General features: G+C 37.1%; 3 protein-coding genes and 1 long non-coding RNA gene across 4 annotated transcripts; 2 read left to right on the top strand and 2 right to left on the bottom strand.

The window, feature by feature from the left end:
* Window positions 1–657: 657 nt before the first annotated feature.
* LOC107624242 (receptor-interacting protein) lies at window positions 658–1,727 on the top strand. The gene is made up of 2 exons (XM_016326725.3): window positions 658–1,241; window positions 1,333–1,727. Exons 1-2 carry the CDS (start codon window positions 975–977, stop codon window positions 1,498–1,500), a joined length of 435 nt encoding a protein of 144 aa, XP_016182211.1. The 5' UTR covers window positions 658–974; the 3' UTR covers window positions 1,501–1,727.
* An 845-nt stretch (window positions 1,728–2,572) lies between these two features.
* On the top strand, window positions 2,573–4,925 carry LOC107623087 (vesicle-associated protein 4-2). The gene is made up of 8 exons (XM_016325228.3): window positions 2,573–2,834; window positions 2,932–3,085; window positions 3,608–3,678; window positions 3,904–3,985; window positions 4,089–4,201; window positions 4,299–4,376; window positions 4,499–4,618; window positions 4,694–4,925. Exons 2-8 carry the CDS (start codon window positions 2,941–2,943, stop codon window positions 4,757–4,759), a joined length of 675 nt encoding a protein of 224 aa, XP_016180714.1. The 5' UTR covers window positions 2,573–2,834; window positions 2,932–2,940; the 3' UTR covers window positions 4,760–4,925.
* Window positions 4,926–5,665: 740 nt separating this feature from the next.
* LOC107623086 (uncharacterized) lies at window positions 5,666–7,856 on the bottom strand. Its single transcript, XM_016325227.3, has one exon. It carries the CDS (start codon window positions 7,622–7,624, stop codon window positions 5,888–5,890), a length of 1,737 nt encoding a protein of 578 aa, XP_016180713.1. The 5' UTR covers window positions 7,625–7,856; the 3' UTR covers window positions 5,666–5,887.
* A 3,331-nt stretch (window positions 7,857–11,187) lies between these two features.
* On the bottom strand, window positions 11,188–22,238 carry LOC148579016 (uncharacterized). The gene is made up of 3 exons (XR_015902612.1): window positions 22,091–22,238; window positions 21,714–21,995; window positions 11,188–11,391 (listed from the first exon to the last, which is right to left on the bottom strand). It is a non-coding gene; the product is annotated as an uncharacterized LOC148579016 (long non-coding RNA).
* Window positions 22,239–22,539: the final 301 nt, after the last annotated feature.

Here is a 22,539-nt window from a genome sequence, read left to right as displayed (position 1 = left end):
GTAAATTTGAAGATAAGTACATTTTGATTAAGACTAGCCACGTTAAAGTTCCAGCATCCTACGTGGTAAGATTTGTGTGATAATCTTATATGATGGCTGAAACCGACACGTGTCCGGTAACCATAGAATAGGCCAATAGAGCCCATGGTTCTTAGGAAACTGGGCAAAATGGGTGGCCACGTCTTGACTGTTTGAGCCGGTTGTTTCCACTTTCCACCTTGTCATCCGGTTGCTTGACCCGCTTTCTGTTTTCTTATAAATCTCGACCTAACCTTAGCGAATAAGGCAATAATCCTATCTTGAATACCCATCATTCTCAACTTCCGAAGGTCATTGTAATTATTATGAGCTTGAGGTACATGAGTAGGGTGATGTACCAGGCAGGGGTAAGAGTGGTTCAAGGAATGAAGGATCAAAGAAGCAAGTGTGACTACTCAACCTTAAAGTCTCTCAAGGACTCTGCATGCTCTCCTTCCTCAAAGCAGGCCAGGCGATTCTCATCTTCATCTTTTAACTCATCTGCTATCAAATCTTCCGACTCCCACAAGATCAAACAGGCTGAAGAGTCTCTACGTACCGTCATGTACTTGAGCTGCTGGGGTCCCAATTAAATCTGTACCTATTTTTAATTTCTATTTTCTCTCTATGCAAGCTTGTAAATCTTATATGGATGAAAAATTAGACATATTATTATATCCGGCCCTTTCTATGGATTTCTGCTTTTTTTTTTTCTGTTTCAAACACACAAATACAAGGGTAGACTTTCTCATTTTCTTCAAGTGTTTGAACATTAGGCCCACTATTATTGGACCAAAAAGAGTGGCCCAATGCGAAATATTTGCATCTCTCTCCTCCACTAAAAATAAGAAAAATGGATAATCCTCGAAAAAGATAAGTCCCTAACGACTCATGCAACATCCACAATCTGAAGAAGGTGAATACCACTGTGTCTCTGTTCTCAAGAAGTAAAGCTAATGATTTCACTACATCCCTATAAAGCCTGTGTTCAAATTCAATCAACATGTCTCGTAAACCCTTCAAAGGTTATTAGGAGTTACAAAGCAAGGCCAAGGAAGGTATCATCACCAACACCAAATACAAGACAAGTTAAATGCAGCAGTAGTGGCGGACACCAAGGAGACAAAAACCCCGACAAGAGAACCTTCTTGACACTCGAGGAAGCTGGTTTGGTGGAGATGTCTGGTTTGAGCTCACATGAGCGTTTTCTATGCCGTTTAACGGTACCTATTAGCTATCACACCTTGCACAATTTCACCTATCAATATATACTAAATTTGACTCTTATTGTTTCATGTTGTTATATGGTGATAGATATCGTCTCTAAATTTATTGAGAGTGATATCAGAGCAAGAAGGGTGTACAATTGAAGAGCTGAATGCTGGGAAAGTGTGTGATTGGTTCCTTAAAGACAAACTCAAAAGGGAGCAGAACGTTGCCTCTGCAGTTCTTCAGTGGGATGATTCCGAGTTCATGTTGTAACCCCCTTCATTTTCTTTTGCTTTTTTAAGGGATAATTATTACCCTAATTATTATTATGTTAGAGAGAGAGAGTGTGTGTGTGGTAACAGTGTCACTCTTTTTTTTTTGGCATTGGATTCTAGTGGCCTGGTAAAATGTGCCAAGAGTGTCGCTTCTTTGTTACTCAATATTTTCGGATTCGCGATTACACGTTTTCTGGTATGGAATGCTTCTCCTTTGTCTTTCAAGTGTTGCTGCTAGCAGTATCATTGCTTAACTCATATGGAAATGATTCGTATAATTTTACATGTTATTGGAATATATTGGTTCACCATTATTCCTTCGTCACTCAGGAATCTTTTAAATTCTAACTTCATAGATAAGAATTTTGACTCATCTACCAAAAGACATGAAAATTGATCAAGTTTTAATTTTATCCATTGATCTCAATTAATATATGTTATATATATAAAATTAAAATTAACAAATTTAAAATTAATATTTAATTTAAAAATAAATAATTGTTAAATATTTAAAATTTAAGGTAAAGTATACTTTTTGTCACTGAAATTTAGTAAAAATTTCAAAAATATCCCTAAATTTTATTTTGTTTCGATTTTGTTTCAAAAGTTTTTTATTTTCATCAAATATATCCTCAACGGTTAAATGTTCAAAAAATTTAAGACCAATTTAACAATAATACATAAAAATTATATTTGATTTGCTTGTGTTGAGGATTGTTCTTATATAATTGTTGTTGAATTAGTCTTAAAATTTTTGAAAAATTAGTCATCAAAGGTATATTTGATGCAAATCGAAAACTTTTGACACAAAATTAAAACAAAATAAAATTTAGGAGTATTTTTAAAATTTTTGTCAAACTTCAAAAACAAAAAATATACTTTATGCTAAAATTTATCATAAAAAATAAGTGAAGCAAAAATTAGACACAAACTAAAATTAAAGTTACCATAAAATTCACAAAGTTAGATAGCACCTTGTGCCATTCTGATTCTGTTCTTGGACTGAGGAGGAAAAACACGGTTTCCCACACAAAGTATAGGATGATGTCCGTCGTCCCAATCACGTTACCAACCTCGCTAATAACTAGAGTCTATTAATTTTCTCTCTCTTTTTATAGATAGTTGAAATCTCGTTCTAAATTACTACTTTTGATGCATGCATGGCAATCTTCTTCTCCCTCCTTCAGCAAGCTAAGTGGGTCTAAGAAATGGGAAATGAGAAATGGGACCCATAAGCATAACCCATTAACCCCCTCTTTCTCTCTTAACTAGTTCACACTTGAGAGAGAGAGAGAGAAAGACAGATAAGGGTCAACGACGACGTTTACCACCGTATTCTTATTATATTCTCTTCCTTGCTTTCTTGCTTCCATGTAGCATTCCTCTGCTTTAATTTTATGTATGTATGTTGTGACTGTGTTGGGTTCAGTATATCATCATGGCCACACCTCAAGAATCTGTACAAGGCAGCAGCACCTGCAACTTCTTCACCAAGTTCAGTTCACTTTCCTCACTTGCCAAGTTGCTTCTCCCAACCCCTCGTCGTCTCAAGCTTGATCCTTCCAACAAGCTCTTCTTACTTTGTATGCATCATACCATGACTGATCACTTAATTCTGACTTTACCCGCTTTATGTAGATGCTTGATAAGCACTTTTCATGAAAGGATTTCTTCCATTTCTATCGGTTAATTCAATTCCCCTGTTTTCGTATCCACTCAAAGAAATAGGGGGTTATTTTATTTACTCAATTTTCCTACACAACCTCCCCTTTTCAATTCCAATTGGTAGTTTCTATCCCCATCTGATGAGTAGTTAATTTTGAATGATGGCCATAATAAATCTGAGATAAAAATGGGGTTGCGTTGAATTGTGAAAAAATTGTAAAAAGATATATTGGTTTCTTAGTGTTGGTGATGAGTCATTCTATAGTTGCTTATTTCTTGGATTCTCTTGGAATTTCTGTGTGTATGCACTTTTAACTATGTGCATGATTTCTTGTTTGTGTTCGCTATTCTCCTATTCATGCACGGATTTAACTCTATTCTAGTGCTTCATATGATTTATGTTATGCCGTTCATCTTTCTAATTTTCGTATTATGTGTAGATACGCCGGGAAAGCAGGTTAAAAGTGCCATCAAAATTAAAAACACCAGCAAATTCCATGTAGCTTTCAAGGTATAATGAAACATGTGTCTGTTTATCTATGCACCTGGTTTTTAAATCTTGTATTCCTGATTTGCAATCTTGAGTTACAACGAACTTTCAGAAAGTCTTAAAATTGTCACAGCTCTACAAAATGTTGTACTCTATTTATTACTATATGAATTAATGATTTTTTTGCTCTATACCCTCAAACATGTACTATATTTTAACAATGATTTATTTGTTCTTCTTATTTAGTTTCAAACTACTGCACCTAAAAGTTGTTTCATGCGTCCACCTGGGGCTATTCTTTCGCCAGGCGAGAGTCTAATTGCAACCGGTAATAATCAATGAATTTCTGTCTTCATTTATCTATATTTCTTTGCACTTTTTGTGCAGAACTTGACATTGTCATAAACACCAATTTGTTATTGGTTTGCTAGTGTTCAAGTTTGTAGAGCCTCCAGAAAACAATGAAAAACCACAAAAACCTGCACCCAAATTTAAAATCATGAGCTTGAAGGTCAAAGGACCAATGGACTACATTCCTGAGCTGGTTAGTTAATTAATCTTGTATACGAGCTTATATTTTTGCGAATTCCTGAGTGTTGTTCTGACTCTGAATCAATGGCTTTGATTCTCTCTGTACACAGTTCGATGAACAGATAGACAAAGTGACCGTAGAGCAGATTTTGCAGGTTGTTTTTCTGGATCCAGAGCGTCCTAGTTCTGTAAGCTGATCATTACTCTTACACTGCACTTGTTCATTTAAGCATATCTTGCTTAATGTAATTGAGACACACTGTTATTATCTCAGTCTACTAATTGAGGTTGTAATTATGTCATTGAGAAGGCTCTGGCGAAACTGAATCGGCAGCTAGCTGAGGCCGACGCTGCTATGGAGGCGCGTAGGAAGCCTCCAGAAGATGCTGGTCCTAGGATTATGGGTGAAGGGCTTGTCATAGATGAATGGGTGAGTATGCTTACTTTCAAGTTTCAACTGAGCTATACATGTATTTATTCATATTCATTCTGATTGGCTTTGTAGAAAGAGAGAAGGGAAAGGTACCTGGCAAAACAGGAGCAGCAGGGGACTCTGTATAGCGAATGTTAGAATTGAACATTAGCCTCAACATGCACACTCAACTTGGTTGCATTTTAATGCATCTACTAATTACTACTATTCAAGTTCGTTGAGACCTACCCCACAATGCACAATTCTCCATTCATGGGTTGTTAGGAATTTTTTTAATAAATAAATATATACATCTCTTTTCCATGTATTTATTTTTTTCCATCAAATTCAAGACCCTTGGAGCTAGCATATATGGTTAGTAATAGTATACTATAGGACAAGAAAGTGCTTCCTTCATGACTTCAATGAACACAATGAATGAAATCATCTATTTGAGATGAGAGGTTGGAAATTGCACGACACGAATTCACTGTGCCTTCCTCCTCGTTCCATTAACAACTCAGCTCCCATTCCCAACCTACTTTACTCCATCACATGTTTCCCATTCATTGGTTCCATACATGCCCCATAACAACCAAACATTATCACACAGATTGTTAGAACAAGCGCTTATTACTAGATAAAAAACATATCTTAATCCAAATACAACTTTTATTACTTAAACCATTTAATCAATATTGAATTGTTTTGGTTCAATTTTCTTGTCTTATCTGAAGTTTGCCGGGCAACAAGCATGCTTGCTTGGTCGTATTGTACATTTATTGATTGAATTGACAAAAAAGAAATTTGATATTGTAAAAGATTAGGCAAACCTAGCTAAGAGACAAAGCAATATAGACAAGGAAAACTCATCCATCGCTATCTTCTTTGTATATAACGTTGGATTAGATGTTGGATAGAGAAAAAGTAAGATTGACACTTCTCACATGCCCCTGAAGCATTCATGTCTTCTCCATGTGATCACACACGTATGCATACACAAACAACCAAATAATATATCTGGAACACTTCCAAAACACAACTAATCTGTATGTATAACTGCCATTAGTAAATAGTAATTACATTCTTTTATATCATCATATAATTAACAATATAACTTCTTTTTTTTCTTCACTAATTCTTGTTACAATCTCAACAGAGAGCCTGTACTACTCTTGTCATGTGCCAGGCAAATAAAATTTGAAAAAAAGTGGAAACAGAAAATTAGCACAGCTTAGAATGACATGATGTAAAAAATAATCAGTTAAAGATTCAAAAGAATTACATTCAAGAGTGGTGGTGGTGGTGGTGGTGCCAGATTCCACTGAGCATGGTGCGGAATGTATTGGTGGATAGCTTCCTGACAAGTCTCTTTGCGTCAGCAGAAGAAACTTGAGATTCTGATGCAAGCCTCTCTATGTTCTTTGCATACCCAGAACTCACAATCTTCTTCCTCCCACTGTTGCAATGCGTCAATGACATCAATACAGAGATCAAGAACTTGTTGTTACCTGAATTCCCTTCCTCTGGATCCAACAACTGCAGAAGAAGAGCAATGCTTTCATCATCTTGCACAAACCTCTTCCTGTTCTTGGCAACCATAACCATCCCGGAGAGTGCCTCCGCCGCCATTTCTCGAACCTCGAATGATTTCACATTTAGAAACTTAACAAGCTCTGCCATGAATCCAGCATCACCTAGAGCTTTCTTAGCATCTTCACATGTTCCACACAATCTAAACGCAACTTTGAGAGCCAATTCTTGAACAGAAACGTCGCCGTTTCGAATATAGTACATCAATTGATCCACAAAACCATAGCTCATCAAAATAGTGACACAACTAGACCAAGAGAAGAACAAATTCTCAATAGCCCTCATCACTACCTCTCTTGTTTTGGAAGAACAAGGCCATTTAGGATCCAAAAGTCGCAGCAAAACACGAACCCCGCCTTCTCTAACAACAATCTGCTTAACCAATGACTCATCTCCCGATGCAATACTCTGAAGAAACTCAATGGAACTCACCTGAATCGCTTCGTCCCTTGACCTCATAAGCCTAATGAAGCTTGAAACGGCACCTTCATCAACCATGAACCTCTTAATCTCTTCAACACCAACCAGATTCCTCAGAACTCCACAAGCAGGACAAACCAATTCTGCTCTGCAATCTACACCGCCACAAATCTTCAACAACGCCGTGACGCCGCCGTGAGCGGAAACCGACCAAGCATTATCGGAATTCTCAGTCAAACTCAGCAGACACAAGGCAGCAGCAACTTTGCCAGTCTCACTTGAACACTCCAAAACCTTAACCAAAGGCGCAACAACACCAGCGCCAACAAGAACTCCTTTATAAGAATCAAACCCCGCAATCAAAGAAACTACCTTTGCAGACTCTTGTTGAATCTCCAACTCAGAGGACCCTAGAAAATCAACTAGAACATGAACAACGTCACCGACTTCAACAATCACCTTCACGTACTTGTCGTCTTCGGAAGCAACTTCGTGGAGGTTGATCAATGCCTGCTTCTTCATAGCAACATCGCCAACCTTCATTCTGGTGAGTAGGTCCCTCACGAAGAACCTCATGTCCTCTTTGGAAGCTCCAAGTCCAGGCTTTGAGACCACCAGAGCGTAGCTGTGTGTGAGAACACCCTTCGTGTACATCTCAGACAGCTTCTTCACATGGCAATGGAGCTTCGCGAAAACCACCTCTAAGTCGCTCTGCATAAGAAGCTTCCCGCTGTATGTCAGATCGGTGCAGCGGCGAGCTAGGTCGGAACACTCCTCCGCGGTGGAGAGGATCGCAGGGAGAACGCCGGAGAGTGAAGGGTCGTCGTCGGCTCCGACTAGACCGGAGTAGAGCTCCTCGAGCTTGTTGCGAATCAGTTGCCATTTTCCGGCGAAGACCCTAATCGAGAGGGAGATGGAGATTAGGGATGAAATAAGGTTGACAACTCGCCGGGGATTGGAGGATTCCGGCAAGTTATTCCGGCACGGTTTGAGTTGTTCATCGTAGCCCATAATAGCTGGAGTTGTCAGTGGTTGTGGTGCAACAAAGCCATTTTCCGGCGAAACGACGGTGGTTGTGGAATCTGAGAGAGAACGTAGTTTGTGAGAGCAGATCTATACTTATCCTTACATTGCAGTTGGATTCTACTCTCCCCATTTACTTATTTACCCTCACTCGCATTGACTTCCTACTTCGTCTGGTGAGGACAGTTTGGTCATTGTCATATGAATAGGGCAACTCAGTGAAGACACCGGCCCCATTTAGAGGATGATTTTTTTATAGTGAGTTATTAGTCACTAATTTTTATGTTTATATAATATGAGTGATTATTTTAAACACAACTTAATTTAGGGGAAGTGAATTATGAATCTTGTAACAAAAAGGAAAAGTCAGCTAAATAAGCAACTGGCAAGCAATGCATGTATTGTTGCAAAATGTGACTTTATGGAAATTTTTTAATGTGATACTGATGGCAGTTAACAGTTATTGACTTATTTCAAAGGAAAATTAGATTTGTTAAGGGTTGCTTTTTGTTTAAAATATTAAATAGCAGGGTCATACTCTGCGGTTAATCCCATTACATTACACCAAGCTGTCAGCTACCTAGTTAACCTTACTCTCACTCTTGTTAACTTCAGCAACTTTTTAAGTATGTGTAAGGTTAAATTAATCTGGCCGTCCTAATAATGTGGTGACAACGTTGATTCATTACAAGTAAAAAAGAATACCAAGGAAAAGTAACAGTAATATATATGCTGCATAGTTACATTTACATACATACAATTTTGCCGTATATGAGCAGCATATATATGCTGCCATTTACTAAGTTCCATACATAGTTACATACTATGTCAAATCTGAAATTAAATCAGTTGACTGGATCCAACTCAAGATGATTTTTTTTCCCCTGCAATTTTAATTTTGGTATATAATGACAAAGAAAATGTTGCATTTTTGTCTTGTCCAATGAGCTAGCTCTGTTTGAGTTTATGATTGTTGATTTTTCTAAAACAATGGTAATAAAAAGCATTTAGCTTTATTTCATCTTGTATGGAAGTAAGCAAATTAAATGATTTGGTGTTTTTCTTTTAATTTACAATATTTTGGGTGATGATAATTAAATAATCAATAAGGATGCAGAGTAATAATAGTACAAGTAATAAATATGTATGCATGTTAAAAGTACCTTGTTGCATTAATTCGTTGAAGTAGTTATTTTGCTGTGCTTTTAATGCAAGGAAGCAAAACTGGTGAAATGAGATGAATTAGAGGTTACAATAAATAAAGGATATGATCATGAGAGTGGTATTTAGCTATGAAAGCGAAGTAAGAACAAAAAAGAGAGACAGAACTGTGTGAATGAGTAGTAATATACGTACCTTGATGATCAGAGAGTAGTAGATAGATAAATGGACCACACCAATGCAACCTTGCATAGAATAGAAAGAAGCTAAGAAAAGGGCATGCAGCATGCAGCTTTCAATTCAGGCAAGAAAGACACAAACCCCACCCATGTGAATTATCTTTCTATTCGCCTTCAGCCACCACTCACCTTTTCTATTCACAAAAAAAAAAAAAAAAGTTGCAATCTTTTCCTTACCCTTTTTTAATTTGTTGATTAAGTTGTAAATGTAAACTAACGTATACAATACAATACACTACAAACATCCCCTTTTATTCACTATATATTATTCTAACAAGTATATGATTAAGTTGGCTAATTTTTTTTTGTTATGGAAGTAAAAGTGGTGATATACTTTATCATTGTAATTTTTGGTGTTTTTAAAACTGTGGAAGTACACAAATCCCTAGGTCCGATTTCTGTACTTAAAATTTTTTATTTTTTTAACACAAATCGGACGGTCCGATTTGTGTACGTCCGATTTGTGTACCTCTCAGAAATCGGACGGTCCGATTCGTGTACCTCTAGAAATCGGACGGTTCGATTTCTGTACCTCTAATAAATCGGACGGTCCAATTTCTTGCTTCTCTAGTTAAACGATTCCACATTTGAGTGTAACACCCTAACAATCTACATTTAAAAAAAAATACCACTACCACTCCAATATTAAAAATAAAAAAGTTCGATTAAGTTTGGTACAAAATCTCTCAATAAAATGATGCATACATCTTCAAAAAGTGTGCATGTTTTTCAAGAGACAAATTGTGGTTCACGAAGTGGAAAAGAAAGCTCCAAAAGGGTACAATCCAGATAGATAGAGAGAGCAATATGCTCAAAGCAAAAGGCTAATAAAGCTGCCCAAAAAAAGCAGCATCTATCACCCTATTGACCAGTCTCATCCCCATTCCCCCACCACCCTTAACATATATAACACTATGCATCAACTTTTCAACAAGTTATGGCGCTCATTCAAGGAAATGTATATGTAAAACTAACATTTAGTTAATAATAATAGTTAATTTTTTATTGCAATTTTATTTTTTAATTTTAAAAATTAACTGATTTTAGTTGAAAAAATTAGTTCCTACTTAAATTCTAAACTAAAATATCAAGAGTTACTTAAGCATATAGTTAGAGTTTAAATCTTACCAAAAAAAAAAAAAAGTTTAAGTTTCTGATTGATTAGCACTTATACTCTTCTAAAAATGCTCGTTTTAGTTATTATTAGCAACGGTACATATATATTTTGAATAACAAAAAGAGGACTAGTGTTTGTTCTCCAATGTTGGCTTTGTTAAGATCTTAAGGAGCCTGCGGAATGAATACAATATAAATATGGTGCTAGAGATGGGTGGAAGGGGGTTGTCTATGTACTTGAATGAATTTATGAGAATGATATTGCATTGAAGAAGATTAATTAGAAGCTTGAAGGGTTTTGATTGTGGCAACTCATCATTGAGTAATCTGTTATGGTGGATTCAGAGCAGAGATGACGAGAAGAAATGCAATTAAGAATTCAAAAATGTTTAGTAACAAAGAAGAATTATTAAAAAAATGTCAGAATTTATCTTATTTAACATCTATTAATTGTTATAATGATTAATGAATATTAAATAAAATAAGTTTTTATTTTTTTTTCTATCTCTATAGTATTATCGTTATAAATTTATACATGATCAATATATATCAATATGATAATGCTAAAAACACAAAAAAAAAAAAAAACAGAACTTAATAAATGTTAAATAAAGCAAGTTTTGATTTTTTTGACTAATTATTTTTTGTTAGTAAACATTTCCGATATATCATATAAGATTAAACTATGATAGATTAATTTAAGGAAAAGTCTAGAGGGCCAGCAACTGTAATACCCTACCACACAGAGTCTTATGCTTAAGTCATAAAGTTGAGGTGGCAATGTATTACGACCTCTAAAAGTAAAAAAATATATATATAATAATAATGAAAAGAGATAGTATGCTAGGAGTCTTGAAAAATAGGTAAAACAAAATCACAAAAAATCAAAAAGCGCAACCCTCAGAAAATGTGGTTACTTGCGTGCTAAGAGACTTAGAAGATAAGGATAAGAATGAGCGACAGAATAAAAGAAGGCCAAGAATACAGCATAACTAGCTCCTGACTCAGTCTGCGAAGACAAGGCTGGCCGGAGAATATATATATATATATCCCAAAATACTCAAAATATAAAATAATATCCTAGCTCTCCCTCAACCTCTATGAGGAACAAAATAAACAAGTTTCTTGGAGAGCAAGCTAAGTACATAGGTACATATAAACAGAAAAATCCCAAAATAACCCATGGACTGCTCTGCTTCAAGGATCCAGACGCCTAGCGAGGAGTCTCTCGACCTGCATCTGAAAATAACAACACAGTATGGGATGAGAACTAGATGTTCTCAGCATGGTAAAGGTGCCACGCGTATAATAAATAAGGTCCTGGAAATGCCAGAAGCAATCCTAGAACTCCGTCATACAAATATAAAACTTAGTTTCTAAGCAAAAGCCATAATTAGGGGTAGGTAATCTAAGCATTCCTAAGCTTATTCAACTTCAAACCTAACATAACCACCAACCCTTTTCACCCTTTCTCCGTTCCTCCGTCACTAGGGGTGGCAAGCGGGGAAGCCCGCCCCGTCCCGCCAGAAGCCCGCCATTTGGCGGGCTGGTCCGCCCTGCCCCGCCTAGTGAGGCGGTTCCAGAATCCCAGCCCGCCCCGCCTAACGGCGGGCTGGCGGGCTAAACCCGCCAAATATCCTCTTTTTTTTTTTACTTTTAACTATTAAATAATATATATAAAGATATAAAAAAAATCTCTTTTGTTTTTTACTTTTAACTATTATAATTTCTAAAAGTATAAACAAATTATAATTTTTGTATTCACAAACATTAAAGTCTTTGTAATTATAAATATCTAATAAACATAATTATAAATCAAGTTTTCATTCAAAACATAATTATAAATATTGTTTCCAAAGCAAAATAAACATAATCCAAAACATAATTAACAATATTGTCTCTAAAACAAAACAAACACAATCTAAAACACTCAATTTTCATCTTCATTCTCTTGAAAGTTGGGTTGCGGGAAGTTGAGTTTTGGTAAAAAAAATTGTAAAAATATCCCTTGCTAAAAAAATACTAAGCCCGGCGGGAAAGTCTGCCCCGCCCCACCAAAGTCCGCCAAAACCCTCGGTTTAAGCGGTGCGGGTTAAGCGGGATTTTGCTATTTAGTGGTCTCAATTTTTCAGCCTGACCCGCCTTTTTTTGGCGGGTTACGCGGGCCGGCCCGGCAGGTTTAGGCCTGTTTGCCACCCCTATCCGTCACCCATAAATCATGCAGAGACAAGCATCCAAACAAGTTCACACACAAGTAAGAAGCAGATAGTGCAAATAGCAAGTATAGCAAGTAGCAGAATATATATATTTTCAATTAGACAATCTCAGATAATGCATAGCAATCAAAACAAACAAATGCACATGATGCATGCCTGTCCTATGGCTGATGATATCATCTGTCGGTTATATAGCCAACCCGACATGTCCTAGTAGCTAACCATGGACTGAAATACCCATGCAGAGCAAGTGGGTTTGAGCTACAACCCCCTTGCTACTACCCGCTTAACCCAGAGCTAGTGGAATAACCACTACTGCAGCTACTACCCAGGTAGGTGTTTAAAAGCTCAACCTGGAGCAAGTGGGAGGTCCACTACTGCTACTACTATCCAGGCATTACAAACATACATTTATTCGATTTAAATCAAGCATTATCATTATCAATTCTCAAACATTAATCTAGAGCAAGCGGGACGAACCACCATCCTTGCTACTACCCAGGTATCTCAAGCATATATTCGTTTATTCCAAATGAGTTCAATCATCCATCAACATATCACTATCACAAATGTTCATCATTTTTCATAACATTTTCACCCTTCTTATTCATAATCCATCATTTTAACCTTTACTTCACCCTCAAGTTGCCTTAATATCCTAACTTCAACTAGCTACTGTACTTAGTACTATACCTTATGTTTAAAAGGATGAAAATGGAGGTTTAGAAGTGAAAATTTGGTTTAAAACACCCAAAATCCAGTTTTACAGCAAGCAGTGGTCACGCGTGAGTCATGTGTACGCGTGATCATGCGCATTGGCTTCTCACGCGCACGCATGGATTCTCGCGCATGCGTTGTTAAAATGCCATGCCACGTGTACGCGTGGATTGACGTTTTCCAAAAATTGGCAAAATGCCCAGAAAGTTGCTACAACCAGTTTTTAGCACATGTATAACACAGTTTTATACACCAAACTTCCGTCGTCCATAACTTTTTCTACAAAATTCTGTTTTTCACAAAATTGATATCATTCAAAAGCTTATAAAATCATCTTTCATTTGAAATAAACCACAATTCCATCCAAAATTTGAGGAGCAAGTTATGGACTTCCAAAGTATACCAAAATTCACTTTGATGAGTTTGGAAAACTCTAAATTAAATTGATGATGATCAAATATTATTAATAGCAAAATTATTAATCTAATCTATATATGTTAATTAAATTAATTTTTCTGTGCAGGGTTTACTTGGGCCGAAAAATAATTCTGGTGCAAGCCCAATCACATTCAGCCTTTAGTTTTGATGATATATGATGAATATGGCTGAATTGATTTTGTTATGCTACTTGGGCCAACTTAATCAAACTGAAAATGCTTTCCTATGTGTTTTATGCATGATCCAAAAATTCATCAGGAAAGCAAATGTTACCAATTGAGCCAGAATGATTTTGGTTGCTCCAAGCCTAATTGTGTTATATGCTTAAGATCTAATGCTTGATTTCAAATCCATCAGGAAAGCAAATGTTAACATTTGCCTCATGCTTTCCAACGGATCCCATTTCTCTTCTTTGAATGGATTCTAAATTTAATTTGCTAGCGTTGGAAATATAAGTGAGAGAGAAAGTGTCATTGATTTGACTACAAGCACTAAAGCTACACGCTTGTCAGCAAAGAGAAAGGGAAATTGATTTACTTTATTCTCTATCTTTGTTTCATTAATTATTGTTCACAATTTCTCTTTCCTCTCTCTCATCTCTTTCTTTTCTTCGGTCATTGTCCAGGAAATAATGGAAGCTATGTTCAGCTACCAAAAGAAAGAAGGAGCTGCATGCAACAAGACCATCAAGCTAATGATGGCAAGAAAACATACTAAAATAAAAATGAGCTATGGCTGAGATTGTCACCAAATATGGATAGATTTGGTGAAGTAATCTTGGGCTCTTCATGCTCAAAAAGGAAGAAGAAGATTCGGCCAGCAAGGTGAGATTCTTGGAGGCATGGCTTGTCTTTGATTCTGCTCAACCACCACAGGAAGTAGCTAGAGTGGCGAAGTGATGGTAGAGGCAGAGATTGAAGCAGATGAAGTCATCATCATCATGAAGCATCAAGGGCCAGAAATCCATCTTGGAGAGCAAGCCAAGGATGGAGAGCTCGGATTGATGAAGAGTGATGACCAAGGAAGGACTAGAGGTAATTGCATGTTGGTTATTGCATGGTTATCTCTTCTCTCTCTGTGTGGCCGAACCGGTTTCTTGAAGGAAGAAGAAGTTGGCTTGGGTTTTTGGCTTCAAGTGTGAAGATTTATCTCTTCTATAAAAAGAGAGAACAGCCACTGTTTGGAGCAAGGAGTTAGAAGTAAGCAGTGAGAGTGCAAGGCACAGGATTCTCAGAGCTACCTAAGCTTACAGATTTTCTTCTCCTTCAATGTATTCTGTTTAGTATTTTTCTGTTTAATTTTGTCATGTCTTGAGTCTCATGGAAAAAAGGCAAACAGTGAGGTTTGTATGAAAAAGCCATAGAGCGGAAAAAGGCAGAGAGTGCAAAATTAAAAGAAAAAGCCATAGATGTCTTAGAGTTCCTTTGTTCATCTATGTTGTGTTTCATAATTCTGTGAGAATCTCCTTGTAAGTTGGGTTAGCACTTTACAGTTTGTAATCAGATTGATTATAGTAAAATTCCATCATTGTTGTGATGGAGACTGGATGTAGGCTGCAATGCACTTAGCAGCTGAACCAGGATATATCTGGGTGTAATCTTCCTTCTCTCCTACTCCATTTATGTTTTCTACTGCACAGGAGCAAAAACAAAAAATGTCTCGTGCCAAGTGACGAGACAAAATGAAAAAGTCTCGTGGCTAGGGACGAGATAAAAACAAAAAAGTCTCCTCTAAGTCCAGCAAGTGTTAGCAAGCAAAAAGGGGGCTAAGATTCAACCCCCCTTCTCTTAGCCACTGAAACCATCAATTGGTATCAGAGCTTGGTCTCAAAGAGATCAAGCTTTGCGGCTTGGAGAAAAGATCCAGATGGCAGAAAGCAGTTACTCTAATCTGGTATCCTACAACCTTACTGAAGGACAGTCAAGCGACAGACCGCCTCTTTTCAATGGGAAAAACTATACCTATTGGAAAGAGAGAATGAAGATCTTTGTGCAAGCAGTAGACTACAGACTCTGGAAGATCATTCTGGATGGTCCTCAATTTCCAACTATCACCAGTGCCGAAGGAATAGTCTCTCTTAAACCAGAAGCAAGGTGGACCGAGGAAGATAGGAAGAAGGTGGAGCTAAATGCCAAGGCTGTTAACTTGCTCAACTGTGCTATCAGTTTCGAGGAATACTGGCGGGTATCACGATGCACAACGGCAAAGAAAATCTGGGACAAATTGCAAATCACTCATGAAGGAACCACCATTGTAAAGAAGACTCGGACAGATATGTTGAACAGAGAATATGAAATGTTTGCAATGAAGGAAGGAGAGTCCATTGATGAATTGTTTGAACGATTCAACATCATTGTTGTTGGCTTAGATGCTCTGGAAATTACATATCCTGATTCTGTGCTTGTGAGAAGAGTGCTGAGATGTCTCACAAAAGAGTGGGAAACAAAAGCTTTAATTATTTCTGAGAGCAGTAGTTTAGATTCCATGACATGTGATGATTTGAGAGGAAACCTTCTTGCTTTTGAAAACACCTATTTGAAAAAAGATTCAAAAAAGAAAGGAATTGCTTTTTCTTCTGTGACTAACCCTCTGGATGATGAATCCAGTGATAACTCTTCTGAAAATGAGTTTGTGTTGTTTGCAAAAAAATTCAGGAAAATGGTGAAGCTCAAAGGCAAAGGCAGCAGCTCAAGGAAGATGAAGAAAGACCTTAGCAAAGTAACCTGTTACAATTGCAAGGAAATGGGACATTTCAGATCTGATTGTCCCAAGTTAAAGAAGGAAGAGAAGCCGAAAAGAGTAAAGAAGAAGGGACTGATGGCCTCATAGGAAGACTTGGAGAATGACTCAGATGATGATGATGAAGAAATCGAGACCAAGTCACAACCATGTCTCATGGCAGATCACATAGATCAGGTGTGCCTAGCATCCAAACGGAAAGAAAATATGTGGTATATGGACAGCGGATGCTCTAGGCATATGACCGGAAAGACAACCTTCTTCATAAAGCTTGATGAATATGATGGAGGACTTGTCACTTTTGGTGATGATGCAAAAGGAAAAATAGTGGCTGTTGGAAAAGTTGGTTAGGACGAGATAAAAATGCAGGCTTGATGGAGGAGTTATGATCAAGGGGGAGGCAACGCAGATTTAAATTTTCATGGGCCCCACCTAATAATTCCTGATTCCACCATGTCAGTTTAGTTAGTTATTCTTTCTTTGAAAAATAAAATCACAAAATCCCTTGGATTGTCTTTTCATATCTTGTTGGAAGAAGCATGTTGTCAAATCATATCGTTTCCTTCCAACTAATCCCTTGATTCAAGGAAACTCCCTTTTTATCATTTTTTGAAACTCTCATTTGGTTAATAACCGCGCCATTATGGTCATTAACTTCCCCATCATCTCTCTCCAATCCACATTTATTGCACCACTAACCTCCTTCCACCCTCACTCTCTTTCGGCATTCACCCTTTCATATTCAACTCCTCCATTCATCCTATCATGAAAAAGAAAACTGCACTTAGGAGAATTAGCCGAACCCCCATTCCAAAAAACCCACCTTTTTCATCACCTCCAACCCATACGCATATCCATCTCCATTCTACCTCCTCTTCTACTCATTCCCCTCCTTCCAAAAAGACCGAAACCATGCGCCGTAAGGTAGTTGCTCAGAAAACTTTAGGGAGAGGCAAAACTGGAAAGACCAAGGAACCTAGTGTTGAAGAGGATGAAGACGAGTCACATACTTCGCCCCCTCAATCACCACCGAAAAGATCCACCCCACATGCAAGAAGCTCTCAAAAGAAGCAAAAAAGCTTTGTGTTACATGATACTAAGGAACCTGCGAATTTGGAGTCACTTGAATTCAAGAACAAGCATCACAAAAATCACTCACATTTTGATCCTTCTCGGTTCTACTCATGTGCTTTCTATGAGTTTCACAAAGATGTTTTGATGAAACGTCATCTCTGTCCCTCTTACTTGGTGAACCTTGAAAATCTGGCCAACAAATGAATCAACTTTTCTTCTCTGTTTGATGCTCTGAAATGGACCCCCTTGGTTCAGATTCAGAAACTTGTTTACCCGGGGCTGGTCCGGGAGTTCTATGCAAGCATGCGTTTGATTGATGGCTCGATCCATTCTTACGTCAAGCGTGTTTATATGACCCTCACCCCTCAAACCATAGGTGCTGCTCTTGGGTATGAAGATGATGGACCAAAAGTTTACATGATTGATAAGTGGGATGATCAAGTTGGCGTTTCACAGCAAACAGTCTTGCAACACATCTGTGCAAATCTTTCAGGTTTAGATGGACTAATCCCAACTCATCGAGCACTCGGCCCTGAAAACTCTCTATTGCACCGTATCGTCACTCACATCCTCACTCCACAAAGTGGCTCTCATCATAGAGTAACAGTTTCTGATTCTATCATTCTCTTTGCTCTTATCACTTCTACTCCAATTTCATTTGCTTATATTATGATACGTCATATGTGGGAAGCAGTTAAAAGTACTAAAAAGGCTAATCTTCCATATGGCATGTTCCTCACATGTATATTTGAGTATTTTAAGGTTGATTTGTCTAATGAATCTGTTGAGAACAAGGTTTCAATGATTAAAGGAGGAGGAGTTTTGGGCAAGAAAGGCAAGCGGTCTGTTCACTCTGAACCATCTCTCAGCGATCTGGAGAGCCGTCCTGAACCCTCAAATGTCACTGCATCAATCCGGGAGGTGCTCAGTGAGTTCCGCAACATGTCCAAGTTGATGTTCAAATCCCACAAGACTGCCCGGAAATTGGAATATGAACAGGAAAGGGCTTGGAAGAAGTGTCACGAAAGGGTTGGCCTCATGATTAAGAGCTTTGATGATGAAATGGGGACAGGAGATTACGAAGATAATTTCGGTTCAGAGTTCAATCTTTCTGATGATTAATGACTGTTTCTTTATTTTTATTTGATATTGGCTCCATTAGGCTCAATCTGTTTTTTGTAGGAGCATGACTTGATACTCACTGCTCTATGATACTTTGATACACTCTTGTTACTTTATTATGGATATTTTGTTGTGTTGTTCATATTTTGTGCAGGTGCCCCTTGATGACAAAAGGAGGAGGAAATTGAAACTAATGAAACAGGGGAGGATTTGCTGAAACAGGGGATGAAATTTTCAATTGAAAATTCATGATCACCCTTGTTCAAAGAATGCATGTTGTTATTGCATTTGTTTCACTATGGTTACTGCTGTTGGAAATGCATTTGGCATTTGGTTGTTGATCATATGAATGTCTAGTTGTTGATTTATCTTGATGAACATGCTTGTATTGAAATAGGAATATTCTTATTCATCTTGGTAAACATGTTGGTTTGAAAATTTATTTTTAACAGTTCCTTTAAACTGTGATATCTAACAGCTGCAATGTTTTTGATGTGATCATGAGTGATTCAAAAATATTTTCTTGAATAATATTGCTCTGATATCTTGACTGAAAATATTTGAAAATTTTTTTTGAACTACATTGTTTTGGAATTAGTTGATGTGTGTAAAGTTTGAGCAGTAAATCAGTTTATGATATCAAATGAGTTTTGATTATCAATTTAAAACTGCTCATAAATCAAGCATTTAGCATCATATAATATGCTAAATAACATTGTTCTTGAAGCTTGATTAAAATGTTACAGGTTAGTGCTTCCCTTGGTAAAATAAGCATACATCAAGGGGGAGCCATGTGACATTTAGAAAGGGGGAGAAATTCAACCTTCAAAGGGAGTACTCATGCTCAATTCTTTTAAAAAATTTCTTTCCATTTCAATTTTAATAATGTTTGTCATCAAGGGAGAGATTGATGAGTTTGGAAAACTCTAAATTAAATTGATGATGATCAAACATTATTAACAGCAAAATTATTAATCTAATCTATATATGTTAATTAAATTAATTTTGCTGTGCAGGATTTACTTGGGCCAAAAAATAATTCTAGTGCAAGCCCAATCACATTCAGCCTTTAGTTTTGATGATATATGATGAATATGGCTGAATTGATTTTGTTATGTTACTTGGGCCAACTTAATCAAACTGAAAATGCTTTCCTATGTGTTTTATGCATGATCCAAAAATTCATCAGGAAAGCAAATGTTACCAATTGGGCCAGAATGATTTTGGTTGCTCCAAGCCTAATTGTGTTATATGCTTAAGATCCAATGCTTGATTTCAAATCCATCAGGAAAGCAAATGTTAACATTTGCCTCATGCTTTCCAACGGATCCCATTTCTCTTATTTGAATGGATTCCAAATTTAATTTGCTAGCGTTGGAAATATAAGTGAGAGAGAAAGTGTCATTGATTTGACTACAAGCACTAAAGCTACACGCTTGTCAGCAAAGAGAAAGGGAAATTGATTTACTTTATTCTCTATCTTTGTTTCATTAATTATTGTTCACAATTTCTCTTTCCTCTCTATCATCTCTTTCTTTTCTTCGGTCATTGTCCAGGAAATAATGGAAGCTATGTTTAGCTACCAAAAGAAAGAAGGAGCTGCATGCAACAAGACCATCAAGCTAATGATGGCAAGAAAACATACTAAAATAAAAATGAGCTGTGGCTGAGATTGTCACCAAATATGGATAGATTTGGTGAAGTAATCTTGGGCTCTTCATGCTCAAAAAGGAAGAAGAAGATTCGGCCAGCAAGGTGAGATTCTTGGAGGCATGGCTTGTCTTTGATTCTGCTCAACCACCACAGGAAGTAGCTAGAGTGGCGAAGTGATGGTAGAGGCAGAGATTGAAGCAGATGAAGTCATCATCATCATGAAGCATCAAGGGCCAGAAATCCATCTTGGAGAGCAAGCCAATGATGGAGAGCTCGGATTGATGAAGAGTGATGACCAAGGAAGGACTAGAGGTAATTGCATGTTGGTTATTGCATGGTTATCTCTTCTCTCTCTGTGTGGCCGAACCGGTTTCTTGAAGGAAGAAGAAGTTGGCTTGGGTTTTTGGCTTCAAGTGTGAAGATTTATCTCTTCTATAAAAAGAGAGAACAGCCACTGTTTGGAGCAAGGAGTTAGAAGTAAGCAGTGAGAGTGCAAGGCACAGGATTCTCAGAGATACCTAAGCTTACATATTTTCTTCTCCTTCAATGTATTCTGTTTAGTATTTTTCTGTTTAATTTTGTCATGTCTTGAGTCTCATGGAAAAAAGGCAAACAGTGAGGTTTGTATGAAAAAGCCATAGAGCGGAAAAAGGCAGAGAGTGCAAAATTAAAAGAAAAAGCTATAGATGTCTTAGAGTTCCTTTGTTCATCTATGTTGTGTTTCATGATTCTGTGGGAATCCCCTTGTAAGTTGGGTTAGCACTTTACAGTTTGTAATCAGGTTGATTATAGTGAAATTCCATCATTGTTGTGATGGAGACTGGATGTAGGCTGCAATGCACTTAGCAGCTGAACCAGGATATATCTGGGTGTAATCTTCCTTCTCTCCTACTCCATTTATGTTTTCTACTGCACAGGAGCAAAAACAAAAAAATGTCTCGTGCCAAGTGACGAGACAAAATGAAAAAGTCTTGTGGCTAGGGACGAGCTAAAAACAAAAAAGTCTCCTCTAAGTCCAGCAAGTGTTAGCAAGCAAAAAGGGGGCTAAGATTCAACCCCCATTTCTCTTAGCCACTGAAACCATCACACTTTTTACCAAATAATGCCTAAACCTCATTTTCACCAAATTCATATTCTTTACCCATAAACCTGCATATTCATAACATCTCAAGCCTCATTTCATTAATACTAACCACTAAATACATTAATACTCACACCATTACATCAAGCACATACATTAATCATAAGTCCACCCTTTCCAATCATAAGCTTCTATTTTAGAATTCATCAACCCATTACCTTCATCCATTAATAACAAATCATAATTCACTTTCAACTAATTAAACAAGCCATAACCATCAAATTCCATCAACTTATATCAACATCATCATCAACCCATCATTAATGATTACAAGTACACATATTCAACAACACCAACAACTCATACTCATGACTTCGAATACAAGTTCAATCATAAATTTATCCAACATCATCACACAACTAATCATTTCATACATTCAATCATTTCAACTTAACCTATAGTTCCCTAGTTTAAGTTTTCACAAAACCTTATATGTTAAACGCGCGAAACCTAAGCCATACCTTGACCGATTTTCACGTATTTTTCGAAATAACCCACTTAGGCAAAGGCAAACCTTCAACACCAAAAATCAGCTCTATCACCAACCGAGAACTCAATCAAGCTTCCAATGGCTCCAAGGACCTCATATCATACACACACACACACATATATATAATACATATATACCTAAAATTCAATACCCAAAAATACTTAATCAATGAATTAGTTAGATTTTTAGGATTCTCACCTTACCAATGAAAAATTAGGACAAGACTCGGCAAGTCCACCAAGTTAATTCGATCCTAAACACCGAAATTATACAAAATTTTAACACCAAAGCCCAATAAATTCAGAACTGGAAATGAAGAAATTGAGAAAAAAAATGTGGCTTCCTTACCTTACAATGTTATGGGCTTTGTAGAGTTCGACGCCGCGGTCGCGTAGCCACAAACGGATCGTCAATCGGAACTCCGAATCAAAAGTTACGCGGATTTGAAGTTGAAGTGAGGGTTAGGTTTTTATTTTTATTCTTCTCCTTCCATGAAAGTTTCCCAGCGTAAATGATGAAGAAGGGAATAAGAGGCTGTGTCTCTTTAATGGGTTGGGTTCAGTTGGGCCTTGGACCTATTTTGGGTCTGGTTCAACCGGCTCGGTCCGTTCGACCCAATCTTGAGCCAAATTCTTTGAAATTAGTGTCGAAATTCTCGTTTTAACGAGCTCTATCTTATTTTAATATTAGATTTACATTTTTAACTTTTCATATTAAAATTTAATTTATTGACTAATTATTCGTTAATTTCACAGAATTTACAGCAACTTTATTAAATTCTGACCAGCATGTAACCA

The sequence above is a fragment of the Arachis ipaensis genome, chromosome B10, assembly GCF_059453495.1.
Source record: "Arachis ipaensis isolate K30076 ecotype BB chromosome B10, ASM5945349v1, whole genome shotgun sequence".
NCBI classification, from domain to species: Eukaryota; Viridiplantae; Streptophyta; class Magnoliopsida; order Fabales; family Fabaceae; genus Arachis; species Arachis ipaensis.
Note: the sequence above shows the minus strand (reverse complement) of the source record. Positions and strands in the feature narration are given on the sequence as shown.

Excerpts from the sequence above, each read along its gene's own strand:
- LOC107623086 (XM_016325227.3), bottom strand. The coding sequence starts at position 7,624 with ATGGGCTACGATGAACAACTCAAACCGTGCCGGAATAACTTGCCGGAA.
- LOC107623087 (XM_016325228.3), top strand. The coding sequence starts at position 2,941 with ATGGCCACACCTCAAGAATCTGTACAAGGCAGCAGCACCTGCAACTTC. Across the intron at positions 3,679-3,903 it reads AATTCCATGTAGCTTTCAAG|TTTCAAACTACTGCACCTAA; the intron begins GTATAATGAAAC and ends CTTCTTATTTAG. Across the intron at positions 3,986-4,088 it reads CGAGAGTCTAATTGCAACCG|TGTTCAAGTTTGTAGAGCCT; the intron begins GTAATAATCAAT and ends TTGGTTTGCTAG.
- LOC107624242 (XM_016326725.3), top strand. The coding sequence starts at position 975 with ATGATTTCACTACATCCCTATAAAGCCTGTGTTCAAATTCAATCAACA. Across the intron at positions 1,242-1,332 it reads GTTTTCTATGCCGTTTAACG|ATATCGTCTCTAAATTTATT; the intron begins GTACCTATTAGC and ends ATATGGTGATAG.